Raw genomic sequence first — 20216 nt, 5'->3', positions numbered from 1 at the left:
ATTACTCTTGATAGCTTTTTTACCCCTCTCAGTAATCATAGCTTGAGTATTTTAGATATATAATACTAAGATTCATCCTGAAAATTCAAAATGGCTTTTAAGGCTGTCAAATTTCTTAGCAGTAGCCATGAAACTGACACTAAACTGATTTCCTACCTTCCGGGAAACAAAACACAACAAAACTGTGCTTAATTCATTCCAGGAAGAACAGTATCTATCTTGTTTTTGATTATTTCAAGAGAAAAGACTTCATTATTCCTTATCAGTCTCAGAGTTCTTTGAGACAAGGAATGATTTCTTATAACCAATCTATATCACCTCCCAATTTACGTCATATATATGTCTATTATGAAAATGCAAAAACCCATCTAAATTTTATCTCTGAAAAACTCTATGGAAAAAAGTTTATCTTTTTTCTTAATTTTAAAATAACAGAGGCCCTTTGTACAAAATTAGAAAATAGAATTTTTTAAATTACAGAAATTATGTTTTATGTAATGTTTCTTTTTGTACTTTATTATAACCACATTTAAATATATTATTGTTTCAGAAGAAGAATCATTCTGCATATTTTACAGTTTTTAAGAAAAGTATATTAGAATTCATGTTCTCATTTTATAATTTGTTTGAAACCCCTTTCATGGCTACACTAACAATTTTAGTACTTTGTTACTCTTTGGAAATTTAGCTGTTTCTTAATTTAACTGATGTATAATGGGAGATTAACAGCACTTGGGAAAATTATTGCACTTAGAATATTTTTAATGCTTATTCCTTACCTTTTCACTGTTCAGAATAAATGTTTCCAAATATTTAAGACTTTATTCACCCATGTAATTTATAACAGTTTGGCTATTTGTATGGCTCTCTAATGTAGGTTCTATATTTATTTCTTAGATTTTACAATCTGATATTGTACACATTTTAATTGAGCCTAACAAGCATCCACTGTGTAGGAGAGTTTATCTGAATATAATGAGACATTAAAATATTTATCAAGTCCAGCCAGGCGCAGTTGCTCACGCCTCTAATCCCAGCACTTTGGAAGGCCAAGGTGGGTGGATCATGAGGTCAGGAGATTGAGACCAAACTGGCTAACACAGTGAAACCCCATCTCTACTAGAAATACAAAAAAAAAAAAAAAAAATAGCTGGGCGTGGTGGCGGGCGCCTGTAGTTCCAGCTACTCAGGAGGCTGAGACAGCAGAATGGCGTGAACCCGGGAGGCAGAGCTTGCAGTGAGCCAAGATCGTGCCACTGCACTCCAGCTTGGGTGACTGAGCGAGACTCCATCACAAAAAAAAAAAAAAAAAAAAATTATCAACTCCAAAATATAAATTGTTTCTGATGAATAAGTGTTTTTAAGGTAAGTGCTTTTATTGTAAAGGAAATTTAAACAATTCATATCACATATGGTAGTTGAGTACATTCAAAGCCAATGAATCAAAATAAGAATCACAGTTACTCCATTTTGTTTATTATGTTGTAATGGTTGACATGGATTTTTTGAAAAGTTCTGAACATATGGCATGCCCATGAAAAACAGTTTTGTTTTGTTTTTTTTTTCTTCCTGTACATTTTATAAATGCTTTGTCAAAATAATTGAAAACCAGTTCCCAGAGCATGTTCACAACAATTAAGTTTGGACCAGCTTCCTACACTATAGAGGGTCTAGATAATCCCATTTTTAAATGACATTAGATGAGAAAAGTAAGACACATATTTCTTCTGAGGCTTATTCACAAGTATCTTAAGAAACAGGAAATCTGAAAACCTAGCCATAGTATAATAAGAGAAAGAAAGAAAATTGAGTTACCATTTTCATTTTGTTTCTTTTCTCAGTTAATTCTCTATATTCCTCATTGTACATTAAATTAGAAAATTACTAAAAAGTATATTGCATATTTACGATGAATTACAAAACTGTCTGTGATAACTGAGTTGATTTACTACCTTCCAGGAAACAAAACATAACAAAACTTTGCTTAATTCATTCCAGGACGAAAGATATATATTTTGTTTTTGATTATTTCAAGAGAAAAGATCCATTATTCCTTAGCATATTCAGAATTCTTTGAGACAAGGAATGGTTTCTTATAAATAATCTATGTTGCCTCCCAATTGTACATAGTATTTGGAATATATATACACACACACACTCTATATATATTCTATATATACTATTTAGAATATATAATACTATATGTATTATTCCAAAAATACTATATGCTGTATACAATATAGTATACAGTATATCCATACTTAGGGATATTTTGAACACAAACAGCTAATTGTGTATTATCTGGTGATTATTATGGAGGTAGTTTTTATGTAATATGCAGGCCTTATGATTCAATGTTGTAGGCAGTTATGTGGTATATTTGGGCAATGTAGAAGGGGAGAAAAACAGGCAGTGCATTTTGGGACTCATAGCTGAAATACTAGTTTGTGGGTATACATGTGCATCCTTTTATTAAATCCGAGAAATAGCTCACAAAACGTCTTATTACCAGCTAGATGGAGGCTATCAGGCCAGGATACATTGGGGTACATTTAGTAATGCAATATACCTTATAAGTTTACGTATTAAAAATATATAAGCTTCTTCAAAGCATCAATACCACTGCTACTTAAATTATATAGGATTGAAAATACATTTCCCAGGAGTGATGTCAGCAGAAATGGAGAAGACAGCTCCAAGAGATCAAAAAATCACAACAAAAAAATCGCAATTAAGCGGGGACCTTAAAAAGCAAATTTGACAAAACTCTGGAAAACAGTCACAGGTTTATAGCAACTGGATGAAGGCAGAATTTCTTTTAAAAAAAGGTAGATCAAATATGGTAGAATAACTTTGGGGCATTTTGACTTGTCTTTATCCTACCATCTCACTGGCTCAGAGCGGCCTTGAAAACATCAGTGAACATTCCCAGTGTGACACCATGGTCTTTGTTTCTGGAGGGAGCAGAGCTATCCTTATTCACAAAGAATGCGGGGGTCTATTCTAATCTGCCTGGAGACTGCATGAAGGAGTGACACATGGTACTTATCCTTGTTTCATCAAACTTGGAAATCACTCAAGGCAGAAAAGCAGTGGGCATTCCAAAGAAACATTGTAGGCAGGGGATAGCCCACAACAACCTGAGGCATACAATAGAGTGCCAAAAACTTGCCAGGAATGTCTGGGTAAATAGTTGCATGGAAAAGTCAGGCACTCAAAAGTGTACTGAGGAATACAAAACAATAAATATAGTTGAGAATTCATAAATACATCCATACATCTACAGTCAATTGATTTTCAACAAGAATGCCAAGATCATTCAATAAGAAAGAATAGTCTTGTCAACAAGTGGCACTGGAACAAATGGAAATCTATATGTAAAAGAATTAAGTGAGACTATTCACTTCATACACAACTATTAACTCAAAATGGATCAATGATTTTTCTAAATACAAGAATTGAAACCTGTAAACAACTCTTAGATAAAAACTAGAGGTAAATATTTATAATCTTGGGTTTGGCCATGGGTTCTTAGATATGACACCAGATGCACAGGAAGCAGAGGAAAAAATAGAGATACTGAACTTTGTCAAAAAAAAAAAAAAAAAACACACACACACAAAACAAAACAAAAAAACACTTTTGTGCATCAAGGAACATTATCGAGAAAGTTAAAAAAAAAAAAAAACACACATATAACTGGTGAAAATACTTACAAATCACATCTTTTTTCTTATTTCCAGAACATATAAAGTCTTATTTCCAGAATATATAAAGGATTACACAACTTAACATCAAAAAGAAATCCCATTTTAAAAAAAGGCAAAAGACTCAAATACACGTTTTTTCCAAAGAAGATATAGAAGATACACAAACAATCAAAAAGCATATGAAAACATGTCATTTTATGCAAATGAAAACCCACAACAAAGTATCACTTCACACTTACTATGATAATTGTATTTTTTAAAAAGAAACGAACCCCCACTACTAACAACAACAAAAAAAGAAAGTAAGTGTTGGCAAAAATGTGAATAAATCGGAATCCTCATATATTTCTGATGGGAATATAAAATGCTTCAATCACTGTGGAAAACACTTGACAGTTCCTCAAATGGTTAAAAACACATAATTACACTATTCCCCAGCATATCTCTTGGGTATATACTTTAAAAAGCTGAACACAGGTACTTAAATACATGTATGTATATGTTCACAGCAGCAGTATTTGTAATACCGAAAGGTAGAAAAACAGCTTAAATGTCTGTCAATTTATGAATAGGTAAACAAATTGTTGTATATGCATGCAATGGCATATTATGTAGTCATGAAAAGTAGTGACCTACTTACACATGTTGCAACACAGATGAATCTTGGAAACATTATGCTACAAAAAAGAAGCTAGACGCAAATAATCACACATTGTATGATTCCATTTGTGTAGAATATTCAAAGTAGGTACTTTGAAGCCAGCACACAGATTGGTGGTTGCCAGGGGCTAAGGGAAATAAGGAATAGGGAGTAACTGCTAAATGGATTCAGATTTCTATTTGGAGTGATGAAACTGTTTTAGAACTAGACAGAGTTAATAGTTGCATGAGTTCTGAATCTCCTAAACACCACTGAATTGTTCACTTCAAAATGGTTAATTTTACGCTATGTGAATTTTGCCTCAATTATATAAATTATATTGCAGAGAATTTTCCATTACCAAGCTTTTGAGCTACGTTCCTGAAACATATTTTGCTTGGCATACTCAAATTCTTTTAGAAAATAGGGTTTGCTTAACCATAAAAATGGTGTTCAAAAATAATTTGAAAATTTGGCCAGACGCGGGGGCTCACGTTTGTAATTCCAGCACTTTGGGTAGCTGAGGTGAGCAGATCACAAGGTCAGGAGATGGAGAGCATCCTGGCTAACACAGTGAAACTCCATCTCTTTTTGTTTTTTTATGTGCACTTTTTAAATTTTTTTGAGACGAAGTCTCACTCTGTTGCCCAGGCTATAATGCAATGGCATGATCTAGGCTCACTGCAACCTTCACCTCCCGGGTTCAAGTGATTCTCTTGCCTCAGCCTCCTGAGCAGCTGGGATTACAGGTTCCTTGGGAAGCTTATTTGAAAGCTCTGTGCCATCAGTTTTCCCTTCTGTCAAATGGGAAAGTGAAATCCCATTTCTACTAAAAATACAAAAAATTAGCCGGGCGTGGTAGTGGACTCCTGTAGTCCCAGCTACTCGGGAGGCTGAGGGAGGAGAATCGCTTGAACCCAGGAGGCAGAGGTTGCAGCAAGCTGAGACCGCACCACTGCCCTCCAACCTGGGCAACAGAACGAGACTCCATCTCAAAAAAAATAAAATAAATAAATAAATAAATAAATAAATAAACACCTGTACTCCCAGCTACTTGGGAGACTGAGGTGGGAGGATCACGTAAGCCTAGACGTTTGAGACTAGCCTGGGCCACAGAGTAATACTCAGTCTTAAAAAAATTAAACAATGTAAATAGAAAGTAGTAGTGGATATCTACTTCCAAACAAAACAAGCTACTGAATTTAAAACCTGCTTCTATAACTGTTTTTCAAAATTCATTGTTTATTAAGAAATACTGATGCAGCATCATTATAAACTAAGATTATCTCACATATTTAATGATATATATGTTTTGCTTAATTAAAACTTTGTTAAAAATTCTACTGCTTGTGACTGAACATTTACACTTGTAAGTATCTGAGCCTTTGACAGATTTACGTTGTTGGGCACTGAGTTTTAGGCTTTATAATGATATTTAGAGAGATTAGAGTATACTTTAAAATATATGGTTGTTTCAAGTTTGACATGGTGTTTCACATTAAATAGCAAATAGCAATTAACAAAAACATACTATAGAGGGAGCTGGGTATTGATAGCAGTTTGGGGAAAAACGATGGTGGCATGAACTAAGGTAGTAGAGTGAAGTGTGAGGAGTAGTTTGATTTGGGTTTATATTTTTAAAGTAGAGCTGAGCTGTCAGGGAATAAAATAAATATCATCTTTCTAATACATGAATCTTCAGTATAATCATAAAATTGAAACTGTTATGAAAAACATAATTGAGCATTACTTTTAAAGTCAAAACAAATTAATCACCAAAGAAAAACATTAAAATGCTAGTGAAGAAAAAAATTTTTTTTATAAAGTTATTCCTTTTTAAAAATTTTTTATTATTATACTTTAAGTTCTAGGGTACATGTGCACAACGTGCAGGTTTGTTACATATGTATACTTGTGCCATGTTGCTGTGCTGTGCCCATCAACTCATCAGCGCCCATCAACTCATCATTTACATCAGGTATAACTCCCAATGCAATCCCTCTCCCCTCCCCCTCCCCATAATAGGCCCCGGTGTGTGATGTTCCCCTTCCTGAGTCCAAGTGATCTCATTGTTCAGTTCCCACCTATGAGTGAGAACATGCGGTGTTTGGTTTTCTGTTCTTGCGATAGTTTGCTGAGAATGATGGTTTCCAGCTGCATCCATGTCCCTACAAAGGACACAAACTCATCCTTTTTTATGGCTGCATAGTATTCCATGCTGTATATGTGCCACATTTTCTTAATCCAGTCTGTCACTGATGGACATTTGGGTTGATTCCAAGTCTTTGATATTGTGAATAGTGCCACAATGAACGTATGTGTGCATGTGTCTTTATAGCAGCATGATTTATAATCCTTTGGGTATATACCCAGTAATGGGATGGCTGGGTCATCTGGTACTTCTAGTTCTAGATCCTTGAGGAATCACCATACTGTTTTCCATAGTGGTTGAACTAGTTTACAATCCCACCAACAGTGTAAAAGTGTTCCTATTTCTCCACATCCTCTCCAGCACCTGTTGTTTCCTGACTTTTTAATGATTGCCATTCTAACTGGTGTGAGATGGTATCTCATTGTGGTTTTGATTATTTTAATAGAATTTGGACCGGAGATGGAGATAATTTTTGAAATTATCTTGTTCAGCACTGATTTTAAATGTTGGCATCACAGATCCCATCCTTCAGAGATAACAACTCATAAATACTTGAGAGATGGCAATTCCTCAACCTCCCTTAATAAATAACTATGACATTAGGCCATCATATTTATACGGGAAGTTTTCATATATCTTACTTAAATGTGTACTTATTTGTGGATGACTGCTGAGTGAATATTTGCTAAATCGTATGCCACTATCAAGACAGACACTATGAAAAGATACTGGAATAGGGCATTACAGAATCATACAGGTATGGCCACTTAATACAGGACACTGAATGATTTTTATAACCAATGTTTGTGATTTTCAAAAAACCAAGGTCTTTTCTTTAAAGACCCAGTTTCTTTCTTGGCTGTGTGACTAAGCCAATTTATTAAAATGATAATAATTCAGTACTTTGTAAGCCCATACTGACATTAAGATGATTATTCATTACTACTAATTTTTTTAAAGAAATGCAAGAAAACTTTAGCATACTTTTATTTCATTAAAGAAAAGGAAAGTAATGGTATTATTATGATGCTTATCGGGATAATTTGCATTATAGCATAAAACAATGTGGTATTTAAAGTATACAATAGCCATTTAAATATTTTTCATTTTGCTTTAAGATATAAAATAGAACCCAAACATTATTTGCATATATTGAAGTATCTGATGAGGTAGAACATTGCTTATTTTTTTAGTGTAACTTTCTTAGTCCATTTGTGTTGCTATAAAGGAATACTTATGGCTGGATAATTTATAAAGAAAATAAGTATATTTGTCTCACAGTTCTACAGGCTGTACAAGAAGCATATTGCCAGCATCTGCTTCTGGTGAGGGGATGAGAGTACTTCCACTCATGGCCAAAGGTGAAGGCCATGTGCAGAGATCATATGGTGAGAAAGGAAGCAAGAGAAGAGGGGTGATGCCAAGCTCTTTTTTTACAACCAGTTGTTGTGGGAACTAATAAAGCAAGAAATCATTCATTACCTTTGGTAACAAGCCATTCATACGCTGTTTGCCTTCATGACCCAAACAAATCCCATTAGGCTCCATCTCCAACATGGGGGATCAAATTTCATAATGAGGTTTGGAGTGTCAAATATTCAAACTATAGCAGTACCCGGATTGTTCAAATCCTTGAAAGTTATAGAGAAGTGATGGTGCAAATTTTTGAACATGAATCTCAGAAGTTTCAAAGAAGGTGGCAGTTGAAATTTCAGTTATTGTTCTCCATTTCAAATGCATTGAAATGTATTTCTACCGGTTCAGGCTACTCTGTAAATATCAATGGGAACAACAGCAATGAGGTGGTGGAAACAAAGTGACCATAGGATAGAAGGCAATGGGCCCAGTGTATGGGACCCTGAGTCAAGAATGATCATCAAAAGGGATCACACAACCATTACAAGGACATGTTCTGCTTTAGCTTTCCTGGAAGTAGTTTGCGTCTTAAGGAGATATCTGTCCAGGTTGACCTAAGAGCTTTAACATTAAGAATCATGGTCAATTTAGACTAAAAGGATTTTGCATTGACATAATTTACACCTTTAAGAACCTCTGTAACCTAGCCATTATCTTTTTCATTCCAAATGCAGAGATGAGAGGACCACTAGAGATACAGGAAAGCAGTGCATTTAGATAATTTATTTGGCAAAACCAGTAGCTCATTAGATTTCACAATCAGCAATTGAAAAATCTCTTGGCATCAAGGGAAAAACAGGAATGGAAATTCTTGAGAGACCTAGGCTTCCTGCTTACCAGAGAAAGTGAAAACTTAATTGTTGTCTTTTTCTTTTGCTGACAGCTTTATTAACATTTTAATTCAGATATCATAAAATTCACCAATTTAAAGGGTACAATTCAATGGTTTTTAGCATAATCACAGAGTAGTTCAATCATCACCATAATCAATTTTAGAACATTTTCAACACTGTATCTATTAACCGTCACTCTCCATTCTCTCCCACTCCTCTTTTTGAGACAATCATTGATCAACTTTTTGTCTTATAGATGTGCCTATTATGAAAATTTTATACAAATGAAATAATGTAACACGTACTCTTTTTGTGACTGACTTATTTCGCTTAGCATAATATCTTCAAAGTTCATATCTGTTGTAGCATGTTTCAGTACCTCATTATCTTCCATTGATGAGTAATATTATATTACTACAGATAGGCAACATTTTGTTTATTCCTTCATCTGCAGATGGATATCTGACTTGTTTCCACTTTTGTACCATTATAAATAATTCTTTTATGAACTTTCTTTGTGCAAACTATTATGTAGATGCATGTCTTCATTTCTCTTGTATATGAACAGAATGCTCACTTATGCAGTAACTCTGTCTACCATTTGGAGAAAAGGTCAGTTCTCCAAAGGGTACTCATACGGTTTCAATCTGTGTCCTTGTCCAAATCTCCTGTCAAATTGTCACCAACGTAGGAGATAGGACCTGCTGGAAGGTGATTGGCTCATGGGGGCAGTTTGTCATGAATGGTTTAGCACCACCCCCCTTGGTGCTGCTCTTTTGATAGAGGTTAGGAGATCTGCTTGTTTAAAAGTGTGTGGCATTTCCCCTCCCTCTCTCTTCCTCCTGCTCAAGCCATGTGAAGCACAGACTCCCCGATTTGCCTTCCATCGTGACTGTAAGTTTCCTGAGGCTTCCCCAGAAGCAGAACTGGTGCCAGCATCATGTTTCCTGTACAGCCTGCAGAACTGTGAGGCAATTCAACCTCTTTTCGTTACAAAATACTCAATCTCAAGCATTTCTTTATAGCAGTGCAAAAAGGAACTTATACATGCACATTTTACATGGCCACATAAATTTATGCTGATTTCAACGTCTCCACACTCTTAGTCGTACTTGTTTTTGCCTTTCTTTTTTCACTATAGACACAAAGTATGTATGAAGTCAAATCTCTTTATAGTTTTAAATTACATTTCTCTAATGACCAATGATCAGTGATCACGATCACATTTCCATGTGCTTGTTGGCTATTCACATATCCTTTTTTAAAGGAACGTCTATTCAAATATTTTGCCCATTTTTAATTAGATTGTTTCTCTTTATTAAGTTGTAACAGTTCTTCATGTGTTCTCGAGACATGTTTCACACCATATACATAATTTTAAAATATTTTCTCTCATTGTAGGTTGTTTTTCACTTTAGGATGGTGATCCTTGAAATACATTTTTAAAAATTCATGAGACCCAATTTGTCAATGTTATCATTAATCCTTTGTGCATTTTGTGTCATATCTCAAAATGTACTGACTAATCCAAATAATGAAGATTTACTTCTGTATTTTCTTCTATGTGGAATGTAGTTTTATCTCATATATTGCAGTTTATGATCCACTTTGAGTTCATTTTTGTGCATGATGTGAGATAAAAATTCAAATTCATTCTCTTGCACGTTGTCCCAGTTTCATTTATTGAAACAAAGTTGTTTCCTGATTGGATTATCTTGGCCCCTTTTTGAAAATCAATTGACCATAAACACTAGAGTTATTTCTGGATTCTTAAGTCTGACCCAGTGGCTTATATGTCTATGTTTATGCTAATATTACACAGCCTTGATTAAAGTTTTTCTTTAATATTTTTATTTTGTTTAATGATTGTAAATTGTAGCTAATTTTTGATTTCTACGTCGCTATGGGATAAAAACGAAAACTGTTAAGCTTTTTTATTTTTCAAATAGAAGTTTACTTATCTGCAGAAAATACTGTCCTTGTCTATAGTTTCCCAGCATTACTAACTTATGTTTGTATAATTCTATTCAACATGAAATTTCAGGTATTTCTGAGAAGACTAATTGACCAACACATGGTTCTCTTGTTTTGGAATTATGTCCCACATGTTTCTGAGTCTGACGTGGCAATGTATTCATTTGTCAAAGTTTTAACTTTATAATCCTTGGCCAAGTTTACATTTCTATTCTTTCAGAAAGTAAAACTATTCGTAAGTACACAGGAAATACCAGAGGAGAGCCAAGCTCTTTAGAAACCAGCCACATGTGACAGCAGAACAGCTACCTTGCTATTGCAAATGGGAAGCAAATGGTCTCTCTGAAGCCCTAAATGCCTCCTTTTAATGTCTGCTCCCAGTTTTCTCAATAGTTATCATTAGCAATATCTCAGATGTATTCGGAGAGATAAGTAGAATGACACTGATCTAGACCTCAAAGAAGTTTGACATGAACATGTATTTTATTTCATTTTGCTTTTTTTCTTAAATTTATCTATGTTAATCTGAAATTGAAGGATGTGTTTGTAACACATCTTGCCTGCAAGACTCCCTTTGAATACATGGTTTAGTGCTAAGTAACCCTTTGCAGTAATGTCCTTGTCATTATTAGTAGCTGACAACCTTAAAAGGATCTAATTAATCCCAGTTATGCCTTCCAATGAAATGTTTCCACCTCAGTAGAGCTTATCTAGTAAAAATGTTAAAAATAGACAGTCTCCTGGGTAAGATTTCTGGGCTCAGAATTATCCTCTGAGCTACCATTAACATTCATAGAAAACAAAAAGGGAAGTACAACTACACACAGTTGAAAGCCTCTGATTAGAAGTCTGTTCTCCTGCTAACAGTACGTTGCTGTACATTTTTTTAAAGTAGGAAATCATTTTTTACTTACGTTTCTGAAAGATTAAAAACTCTCTGAGGATCTCCATTCTCAATGGCATATGTTATTGGGTCTCCCTCTCGATCAGTTGCCTTCAGAGAGAAAACATAATTCAATTATCAAGTAATTGATATGGCGCCCACTCATTACGGAGTAATACAAAACCTTGAAACTAATAGCATAGAATGTCCATGACACTGTTAAAGAATAAAAATTAAAGCATGGCCTAATGGCAAAGTGTAAAATTAAACATTAATATCTGATCCATTTCTGAATACATAATCCTGTCTGGTGTGGAAATAATCATTTTCCCAAGGTTTACCTATCTTATTAATTAATAAATTTATTTTATATGTCTGTTTATAATTTAAATAAAAGCTGCTGGCCGGGCGCAGTGGCTCAGCCTCTAATCCTAGCACTTTGGGAGGCCAAAGTGGGCAGATTACTTGATGTCAGGAGTTCAAGACTAGCCTGACCAACATGGTGAAATCCCATCTCTACTAAAAACACAAAAAGTTACTCAGGTACAGTGGTGCACACCTGTAATCCCAGCTACTCAGGAGGCTGAGGCAGGAGAATTGCTTGAACCCAGGAGGCAGACATTGCAATGAGCTGAGATCATGCCACTGCACTCCAGCCTGGGCAACAAAGCAAGACTTTGTCTCAAAGAAAAAACAAAAAACAAAACAAAAAAAAAGGTGTTAAACTCTATATACATTTTTACAGTGTCGATAAAGTGTTTAACATATACTCTTTTCTTTTTCTGTTCAGAATATATCAAGATAATAATTCAAATCAGTTTAACTTTCTGGTTAAAAATTCTGAATTTATAGCCACAAAACATGACTTCAAAACTGGACTCCAATTGTCCTATGTGATTATTTCTGTGTACCCATTTCTAAAACAAGGACTGTAAAACAATACAAGTGTTAATAGATCTTGAGAGGTTTAATTGAAATAATGTTTTTCAAGGCACATAGACTAATATCTGGTACATTGTAAATAAATATTAACCTTTTTGTTGGTTTTTCTTCCCTTCAACACCCAAGTCGGAGAAGAAAACATATAGTTTGACTTTTAGTTCCAAGTTTCTCTTGCCCAAAATAAAGATACTCTTGTTTTATGGCACTGAGTTTTACCTTCAAAAACATTAAATCAGTTCTTTTTCCAGTGAGTCATTTGATCCTCTTATAAAAGACATGGATAAAGAAAGAAATTTGGATGCTGTCAGAGATTTGAAAGAAGGATCTGCCTAAGCATGATGCTATAAAGGGGGGAAATATCTGATAAAGGTCCAGATGTATTTTATTTTTAGGTGACTATCCTGGCAGAAACACCAGCCTCTCCACAGACAGGAACTGCCCTGGAGTTAGCAGGACCTGAGAGAGGAATAAGTATGTGAGTTTCTTTCAGTGACTAGATAATAACTGTCCCAGCCATAAGAAGCTGAGTGTGAAATTCGCTGTTCAGACAGGCAAGAACATATTGTTTTTAGTGGTAGATCAGCTGGCTTTGACATGGATTACACAGTGCTGCTCATTGAATGTCTTTATCAGCTACCAGATTGGATTAATGGTCAGAAGCCTCTATTGGACCACATAAACTACAGAATCAAGGGACAACTGAAAATAGTATTTCAGTCAGTAAGAAACTACTGAATATTGGGCCAGGTTCTGTAAGAAAAGCTTTGCAAGATTATTTAATCTGTGTCTCATAAAAGTGATATACTTCCTTCACATGACTCCTATGACATCATATTGTCCTGCTTTCAATCCTCATATTATCAACTGTAGTTCCTCATTTTCATTTGCTGATTTCTCCTCATTTATAAGACTTATTTTGTATTGGATTGTTCCAAAGATTGGTCCTTGAACTTCACTTATTTACTCATCTCATTCAATAGTGTAGCTATAAATACTCTCTATCTGCTAAAGACGGTCATATCTCTAGGCTAGCCCTTTCATCTGGATTTCAGCTGTGTATCCAATTGCCTACATGGATTCACATTAGATGAATAATTATAAGCCTCTCCGATTTAAAAGGTTAAAAACCCCAAATCTAGATCTCCTCTCCATCTTGACATACCTCAAAAAATAAAAGATATTCAAACAATAACCTATGTTTTCACTGCTTCATCATCTCAGTAAATACCTGCAACTCCATTCTCCTACTTTCTCGGGGCTCATAGCCACACTTTGAGCACTCACTCTTACTCTCCAATGCAACCCGTCAGCAGATCCCACCAGATTTATCTCAAATATCTGCTGTATCTGGCTCTGTCCGAATTTCTTCTCTACCACCATCTTCCTCATGGATTATGGTAGTAACCATTTTACTAAAGTGTAGCTTCTTCCCTTATATCCTCACAATAGTCAATTTTTAATTAAGCAAACAAAAGTACTTGTTTTTCCAGGCCAATCTTTTATTTCTTTGGGATAAAGTCTATTGCTTTCTCCCCCAGCTCCCCACCCTCCCCGTGCCACACACACCAAAATAAAATGGAATAAAAATAGTAAATGAAGAAGAAAGTAATAAATTAGCTAGGGTAAAATATTTTTTAAACATTCCATGTCAGCCAAAATCCAAAATTTTAGATTTCATTGAGTTACTCATAATGGAAGCCTAAGAGTAGAAAATAAGAAGCAAAGACATTTTTAAGAATGCACTCAATAAAATGGATAGTAGATGCTTGGTATTTTTCCTTGTATTCTGTTATTTGCTAGATAGGAACCACAAATAATGATACTCAGCTAACATTTTGAAGAAACAGAGAATTATATCTGGAAACTATATCTTAACCCTAAAAAGCTTACACTGAACTTTTTCTGTTGTTTTTCTCTTGGTCAATAAATTTTACTTGTTATGTTGTTATAGATATGATCAAGTTCTTTTTGTTTGTTTATTGCTATGTTGTTGCTGTTTTAATTTTTTTCTTGAGAAATACTGTATAATCTTGTGTTTCATAAAAGCCAGAAGAAATGCATTCTGAAACAAGATACCTTCACGTAAACAATTTTAAGTCCAGATTAATATTGAATCTTTTATTATATCAGATCTACTCTAATATTTAATATCCATTATGTAAGATGAGAGCACTGTGAGTATTGTGTTTTTTATTTGTATTTCATTATTTTTATGTTAATTCTTTTCTATCCCAGAGGTAGTTTGAAATATTTCTTCAGTTTTATTTTGACCACTCAAATACCTCAGTCTTTTAAGGATTGTGAATGTCAGTAATTTGCCTACTTCATTCTTACGTAAGGTTGTGCTCATTTTGGAAACTTTGAAGACCTAGGATTTAAAAGGAAATTCTTATTTGATTTATTTCCTCATATTTATCTTTTCACATAATCCTTTATTGGTGTTCCAGGGTCTGGGGTGGTATAATAATTAGGAAATATTTACAGTTTTTCAGCCAAGAAAGCAAAAGGAAATGGTATACTCTTCATCAAAGTTCTGCAATCTATCCATTACATGAGTTAGCACTTGTATAGACAATGTCATCTTTATTTGTCAATGTCCAAAGGTGAGAAATAATCCATAAAAGAAAAAACTGGAAATATCAACAGAAGCATTTACTCTTCAAGTATTAGGATTTGATTATGTGTGTATATGTACCCTAAATATATTTCTATTAGCTATATTTAAAGGTTTTTTATATATAAATCTAACCAGCCATCTCAAAATAACTGCTTATAATATGTCAGAAACTATATTAACCTTTTGCATGTCTTGTCTCATTTAAAGCTAATAGTAACTTTACTGGTAAATAGAAAATGCATATGACTTCAATTATATCACTATTTCTGCCATCATTCCAACCAGATTTCTCTGTACTTTACTTAATTAAAAGATGCATCTTTTTTATCTAGAGAGACTAATAACTGTATCATCTTGAAAATGGGAGCATAGTGTTATTCAATATTTTCCATAATATACGAGATAGAAATTGCTTCTTCTTAGTGAACTAAACATTTTATGTGTTTATTTTTGATAAATCAAGTCATATCCAAATCTCTTCTTCAAAGCCTGAGAAAAGTAAGATAGCAGTTATCTTTCTGGGGCTTATTTTGAGTTTAACGGGGGAGATTCTGGAGCCAGCTACCTGGATTCAACCTCAGCTGTACCATCTCTTCTCAGATAATGCACTCAAGTACAAAATTAGAATAATAATACTATCATTTACAGTAATCACTCATGAATTCAACAAATATTTATCGAGCATCTACACTGTGTTAAGCACTGAGGCTGCAGCGGTAAACCACACAGACAAAAATCCTGCCCTTATACAACTTATATGGTAGTGGAGGAAAATGAATTTAAAAATTAATTAGAATATTTTGTTTTCAGATCTTTATACGTGTTGCTGAACTACAAAATATTTCACAAAGGACATATATGGAGAGCAGGGTGAGGATTTACACTTACAGAGAAGTGATCATGACAGACTTACTGAAAATGTGAAATTTTGGCAAATGCTTGTAAAAGGTGAAAGAGTAAGTCACGTGGGGAAGAACATTCCAGCAAGAGGTCAGAGCAAGTGATAAAGGTCATGAGGTGGAAACAGGCCTAGTGAGTTTCAAGAACAGCAAGGAGGTTGTCAGATCTGGAGGCAAGCATGTGGAAGAGGAGCTCCTCAGTTTACTTTGACCACTTTAATATCTCTGGTTAAATGAATAAATGATGTGTATTTTGGATGGCTGGCAAGTAATGCACTTTAGCCACTGGTTTGCTAATATATGGTTAATAACATCGTTAAGATTAAAGCAAGTCTTTCCTTTAATTTAAATTTAATTTTAATTTTGCCTGAAGAACAAATGATTCCTTTAAAAAATCAAAGAAATTACTCTTTCCAGTCCGCTCAACCAGATTACTTGCAGCATCTGACTTAAGAGTCCCTCATTTTTCAGAAGCACCAATAGGGAAGCAAAAGTATTTATCCAAGGAAGCAATGTTCTTAGACACTGGCAAATGGAAAATTTGAAAAAGAAAACAAATTTTCTGTAAACTAATATTCTGTTCATGTTAAAGATGAACACAGCCATCAAATACCATCTGGTAGAGTGCACTTTATGTGCACAGAATGATTCTACACATTTCACAGGACATTAAGACAAAGTAACTGCCCTTAGGGATTCTAAAATAGATAAAAATCAATGGATTTGGATGATTTTCTCACTTAGGCAAACAAGTTCTGATTTATGTTATTAAACTACTTGAGAGCAACAAATAAAGCTTTCAATTTAGTATAGCAGTGTTTCAAAAAATGTACACATTCATTCCTGGTATTACATTTTTTGGCCTTTAACAAAATGTTATAATATTTATGAATATATTTTAAAAAATTAATGAATATATTTTATTCATGTCAAGTACTGTTATTTTGTCATTCATAATGATAATATAAAATGTCCTTTTGAAGTAAGTGTAAGTAGAGGTCAGTTTATTAAATATTCTAAACAACATCAAATGAGTAATATGATACAGAATATACATATATATGAAACATGGAAATGTAGCTAAGTCTACAATGACAAAAATATACATATGTTCAAAAATAAAAGGATGTTGGGAAACTGCACATAGGAGAGCCATAAAACTGCTCTTTTTCTTACAATGTTGGTATGGATTAATGATCTTTTGCCCGGGGACGAAGTAAAATGCCTTATGCTAGGAAGGCATAGCAGAATCACTACTGGTAGTGTTGAAAATAAATGGCATTTAAAAGTGAGCATAAATTTCTTTGTCATATCCAGAGAAATTTCTGTAAATTAAGAAGTCCTTAATAGGAAAAATATCTAGACTTCCGTTAGATTTAGGGAGACTCTATGATGGCTTACTCTCAAAAAATTTTTGTCGTACAAAATGGGTAACCTTGGAACACAAAGAGATTTAATCAATGCTAAAATGAGCCTGGAACTCTAATTTTGTCCAGGGCTCAATGAACAATCAACAAAATAAACCTAGAACTAATGTAAATATTCAAAATGACCCATCCAAATAATGGTTACCATTATGTAAAAGCACTTTGAATATCCCATCTCATTTAATCCTCAAAACAATCTTATCTGGAGAGCACTGCAATCCCTATTTTATAGATAATAAAATCTTAAGCTTAAAAATTAAATAATTTGCCAAAGTTTACAGACTATAGAATTCATATTCTAAGTCTTCTGAAACTCATTCTCTATCACTAGCAAAGTCCCCTATGTCCTAAACTTATCTCAACGTTCCCTTCACCTGCTTGCTTGAACCAACACCAAGCTCTTCTTAAGAACCTAATTTTCCTATATCCCTTTTGATTGGTGAGCCTCATAGTAGCCTTCTTGTTTCTCAGTGACACTGCCAGATTATTCTTCTGGAAATGCATCAGCTTTAATTCTTATACCATAAGCATTAGACAGTATTAACTGCTACTCTTCATTGTTAAAGTCATATTCTACACTATTTATCATCCTTCCTGTTTTTTGCTCATTGTCAGTCTCTCTCATTGTCTGTCATTGCTGTCATTATCAACTTAATACAATATCAAAGTTTCAAATAATATGTTAAATGCTCATGACTTCAAAATTGTATTTCAGTTCTGCCGCTTAGAAATTCAAGATCATGGCACTAGTAGATCCCATGCACCTTTCGTGGTCTGCAGAGAGCTGTCTTCTCATTCTATACTTACATGGTAGAAACAGAGAGCTCTGGTTTCTTCATTCCCCATAAGGGCACTAGTGGCCATTCGTGAGGACTCCACTCTCATAGCCTAAGTGTCTCAAACTACCAAATGTCCTACTTCTAAATACCATGACATTGAGGATTTTGGCTTCAATATGTGAATTTTGGGGGAAGACAAACATTCAGTCCATAGAAGATGTCAAAAAGTCTTTTCAAATACAGTATGGCCAATATTGAATTACTCTTCCTCTAACAGCGTTTTAATTTTGGCTAATGACAAATCAATGTTTCCAGTTGCTCAAGCTGTATCTTAATACCTATTCTTAACTTCTACCTTCCATTCCATATCCAATTCATTAACAAATCATGTAGTTTTTAACCACCAAAATATAATCAGATTGAAATCACGTCTCATCATTTCTGGAAAGATCACTCCAAGCCTAGAATGGACTGATAGAGCATATCAACAAATCTCCATAATTTTTCCCAGGCTTCCTCAACAGACCATTTTCAATGCAGCATCCAGAATTATCCTTTGTTAAATTTGGTTGATTATGTCACTGCTATACTCAAATTCTTTTAACTATACCTAATTTCATGCAAAGTAATTATATCTATCCCTCTCTTATTACTGAATGATCTCATTTCTACTACTGTCTCTTTCCTTTACTTTATTTTGTAAAGAGGAGTATTTTCTTCTTCCTCAAACACACCAGACAGGTCTAAACTTTGAGGTCTTACCTTGAACCTGAAATATTTTTCCTCAGATACAACCATGGCTCATCCTCTTACCTTATTCAACTCTTTGTTGTAAGGTCACTTTCTCTGTGAAATAATCACTATCAAATTGTATTTTCCCATGCACTTCCTCTCTAGCTTTCCTTCTTTCATTTTCCCCATAACATCTTCTAAAGTTCCACATAACTCACATATATTTTGTTAATTTTCTTCTCTATTAGAATGGAACTTTCATAAAAGCAGAAATTTTGTCTTCTTCGTTTACTGTTATATCCTAGCATTTTTAGTTGTGACACAATAAGAAGTTAATATTTACTTATAATTTGGCCCTTGCAAAGTCATAAGTCTTAATGATTATAATTATAATGAGAAAAATGAATGAGAGAATTTTGGAAGAATGAAAAAAGAAGGTATTAAGTGGACAATGGTCTCTCCCTGCTCCTGTTTTCATTGGGAGGCAGGAAAATGCGCACCTCAGGAGGGGAGGGCATGGGACACTCTGGCTTCTCCCTGATTTATAAAACTGCAAGAATAAACTAAGTCCAGGAAACTCAGTCAGAGCTCTGTTCTGCATATGCATATTTTTCCTAGTATCATAAATGGCCTTCCTTTGTACTTCCTGTGACTGGGAGCCGAACTTTAATGTACTGAAGGAAGTACAGCATTTCAATTGTATCTGGTACTTGAAGCAACTGAATTACAGTAAAACAAAACAACAAAAAAAGAAACCCCACATGCTTTTTATCTATTGTATACACTGTGTGTGTCTCTATTAATTGCTTCCAAACTTGACAGAGAAAAGAAGGTCGTGTGTGTGTGTGTGTGTGTGTGTTTGTGTCCTATTCTACATTTTCAGAATACTTGTCCTAAGTTAAACACATTCCAAAACACTATTAGGGAACAGTTTGTTCTGGGCACACTGATATAAATATCTCAGTTATCTTTATTTATAATTAGTAAGATATTTGCTTATCACCTTGATGAATATTGGACATGAATATTCATTGCTAAAATGAATGGCTCAAGATAAAGGAGGTTATATGAATAAACTGTATGAAACCAGGAAGCCTTTTGTCATCTGGAATGATGCTGAAAAGATGATTCCACAACTATGAGTTTAGCCCAATTATTCATAGTTTTTATTGCCCAATACTAACTATAACATTACTCTGAGAGCTGTCTCTA

At 34.2% G+C, this 20216-nt stretch overlaps 1 protein-coding gene across 1 annotated transcript in view; it reads right to left on the bottom strand.

Moving 5' to 3' along the window:
* The window catches only part of PCDH15 (protocadherin related 15), a 990428-nt gene that overhangs the window by 270655 nt on the left and 699557 nt on the right, over positions 1-20216 (bottom strand). The window contains exon 16 of the mRNA XM_077945583.1: positions 11640-11719. Coding sequence (XP_077801709.1) covers positions 11640-11719 — 80 coding nt within the window. The remainder of the gene's footprint in view (positions 1-11639; positions 11720-20216) is intronic.

Source organism: Macaca mulatta, chromosome 9, assembly GCF_049350105.2.
Source record: "Macaca mulatta isolate MMU2019108-1 chromosome 9, T2T-MMU8v2.0, whole genome shotgun sequence".
Classification (NCBI taxonomy): domain Eukaryota; kingdom Metazoa; phylum Chordata; class Mammalia; order Primates; family Cercopithecidae; genus Macaca; species Macaca mulatta.
This window is presented reverse-complemented; position numbering and strand designations above follow the sequence as displayed.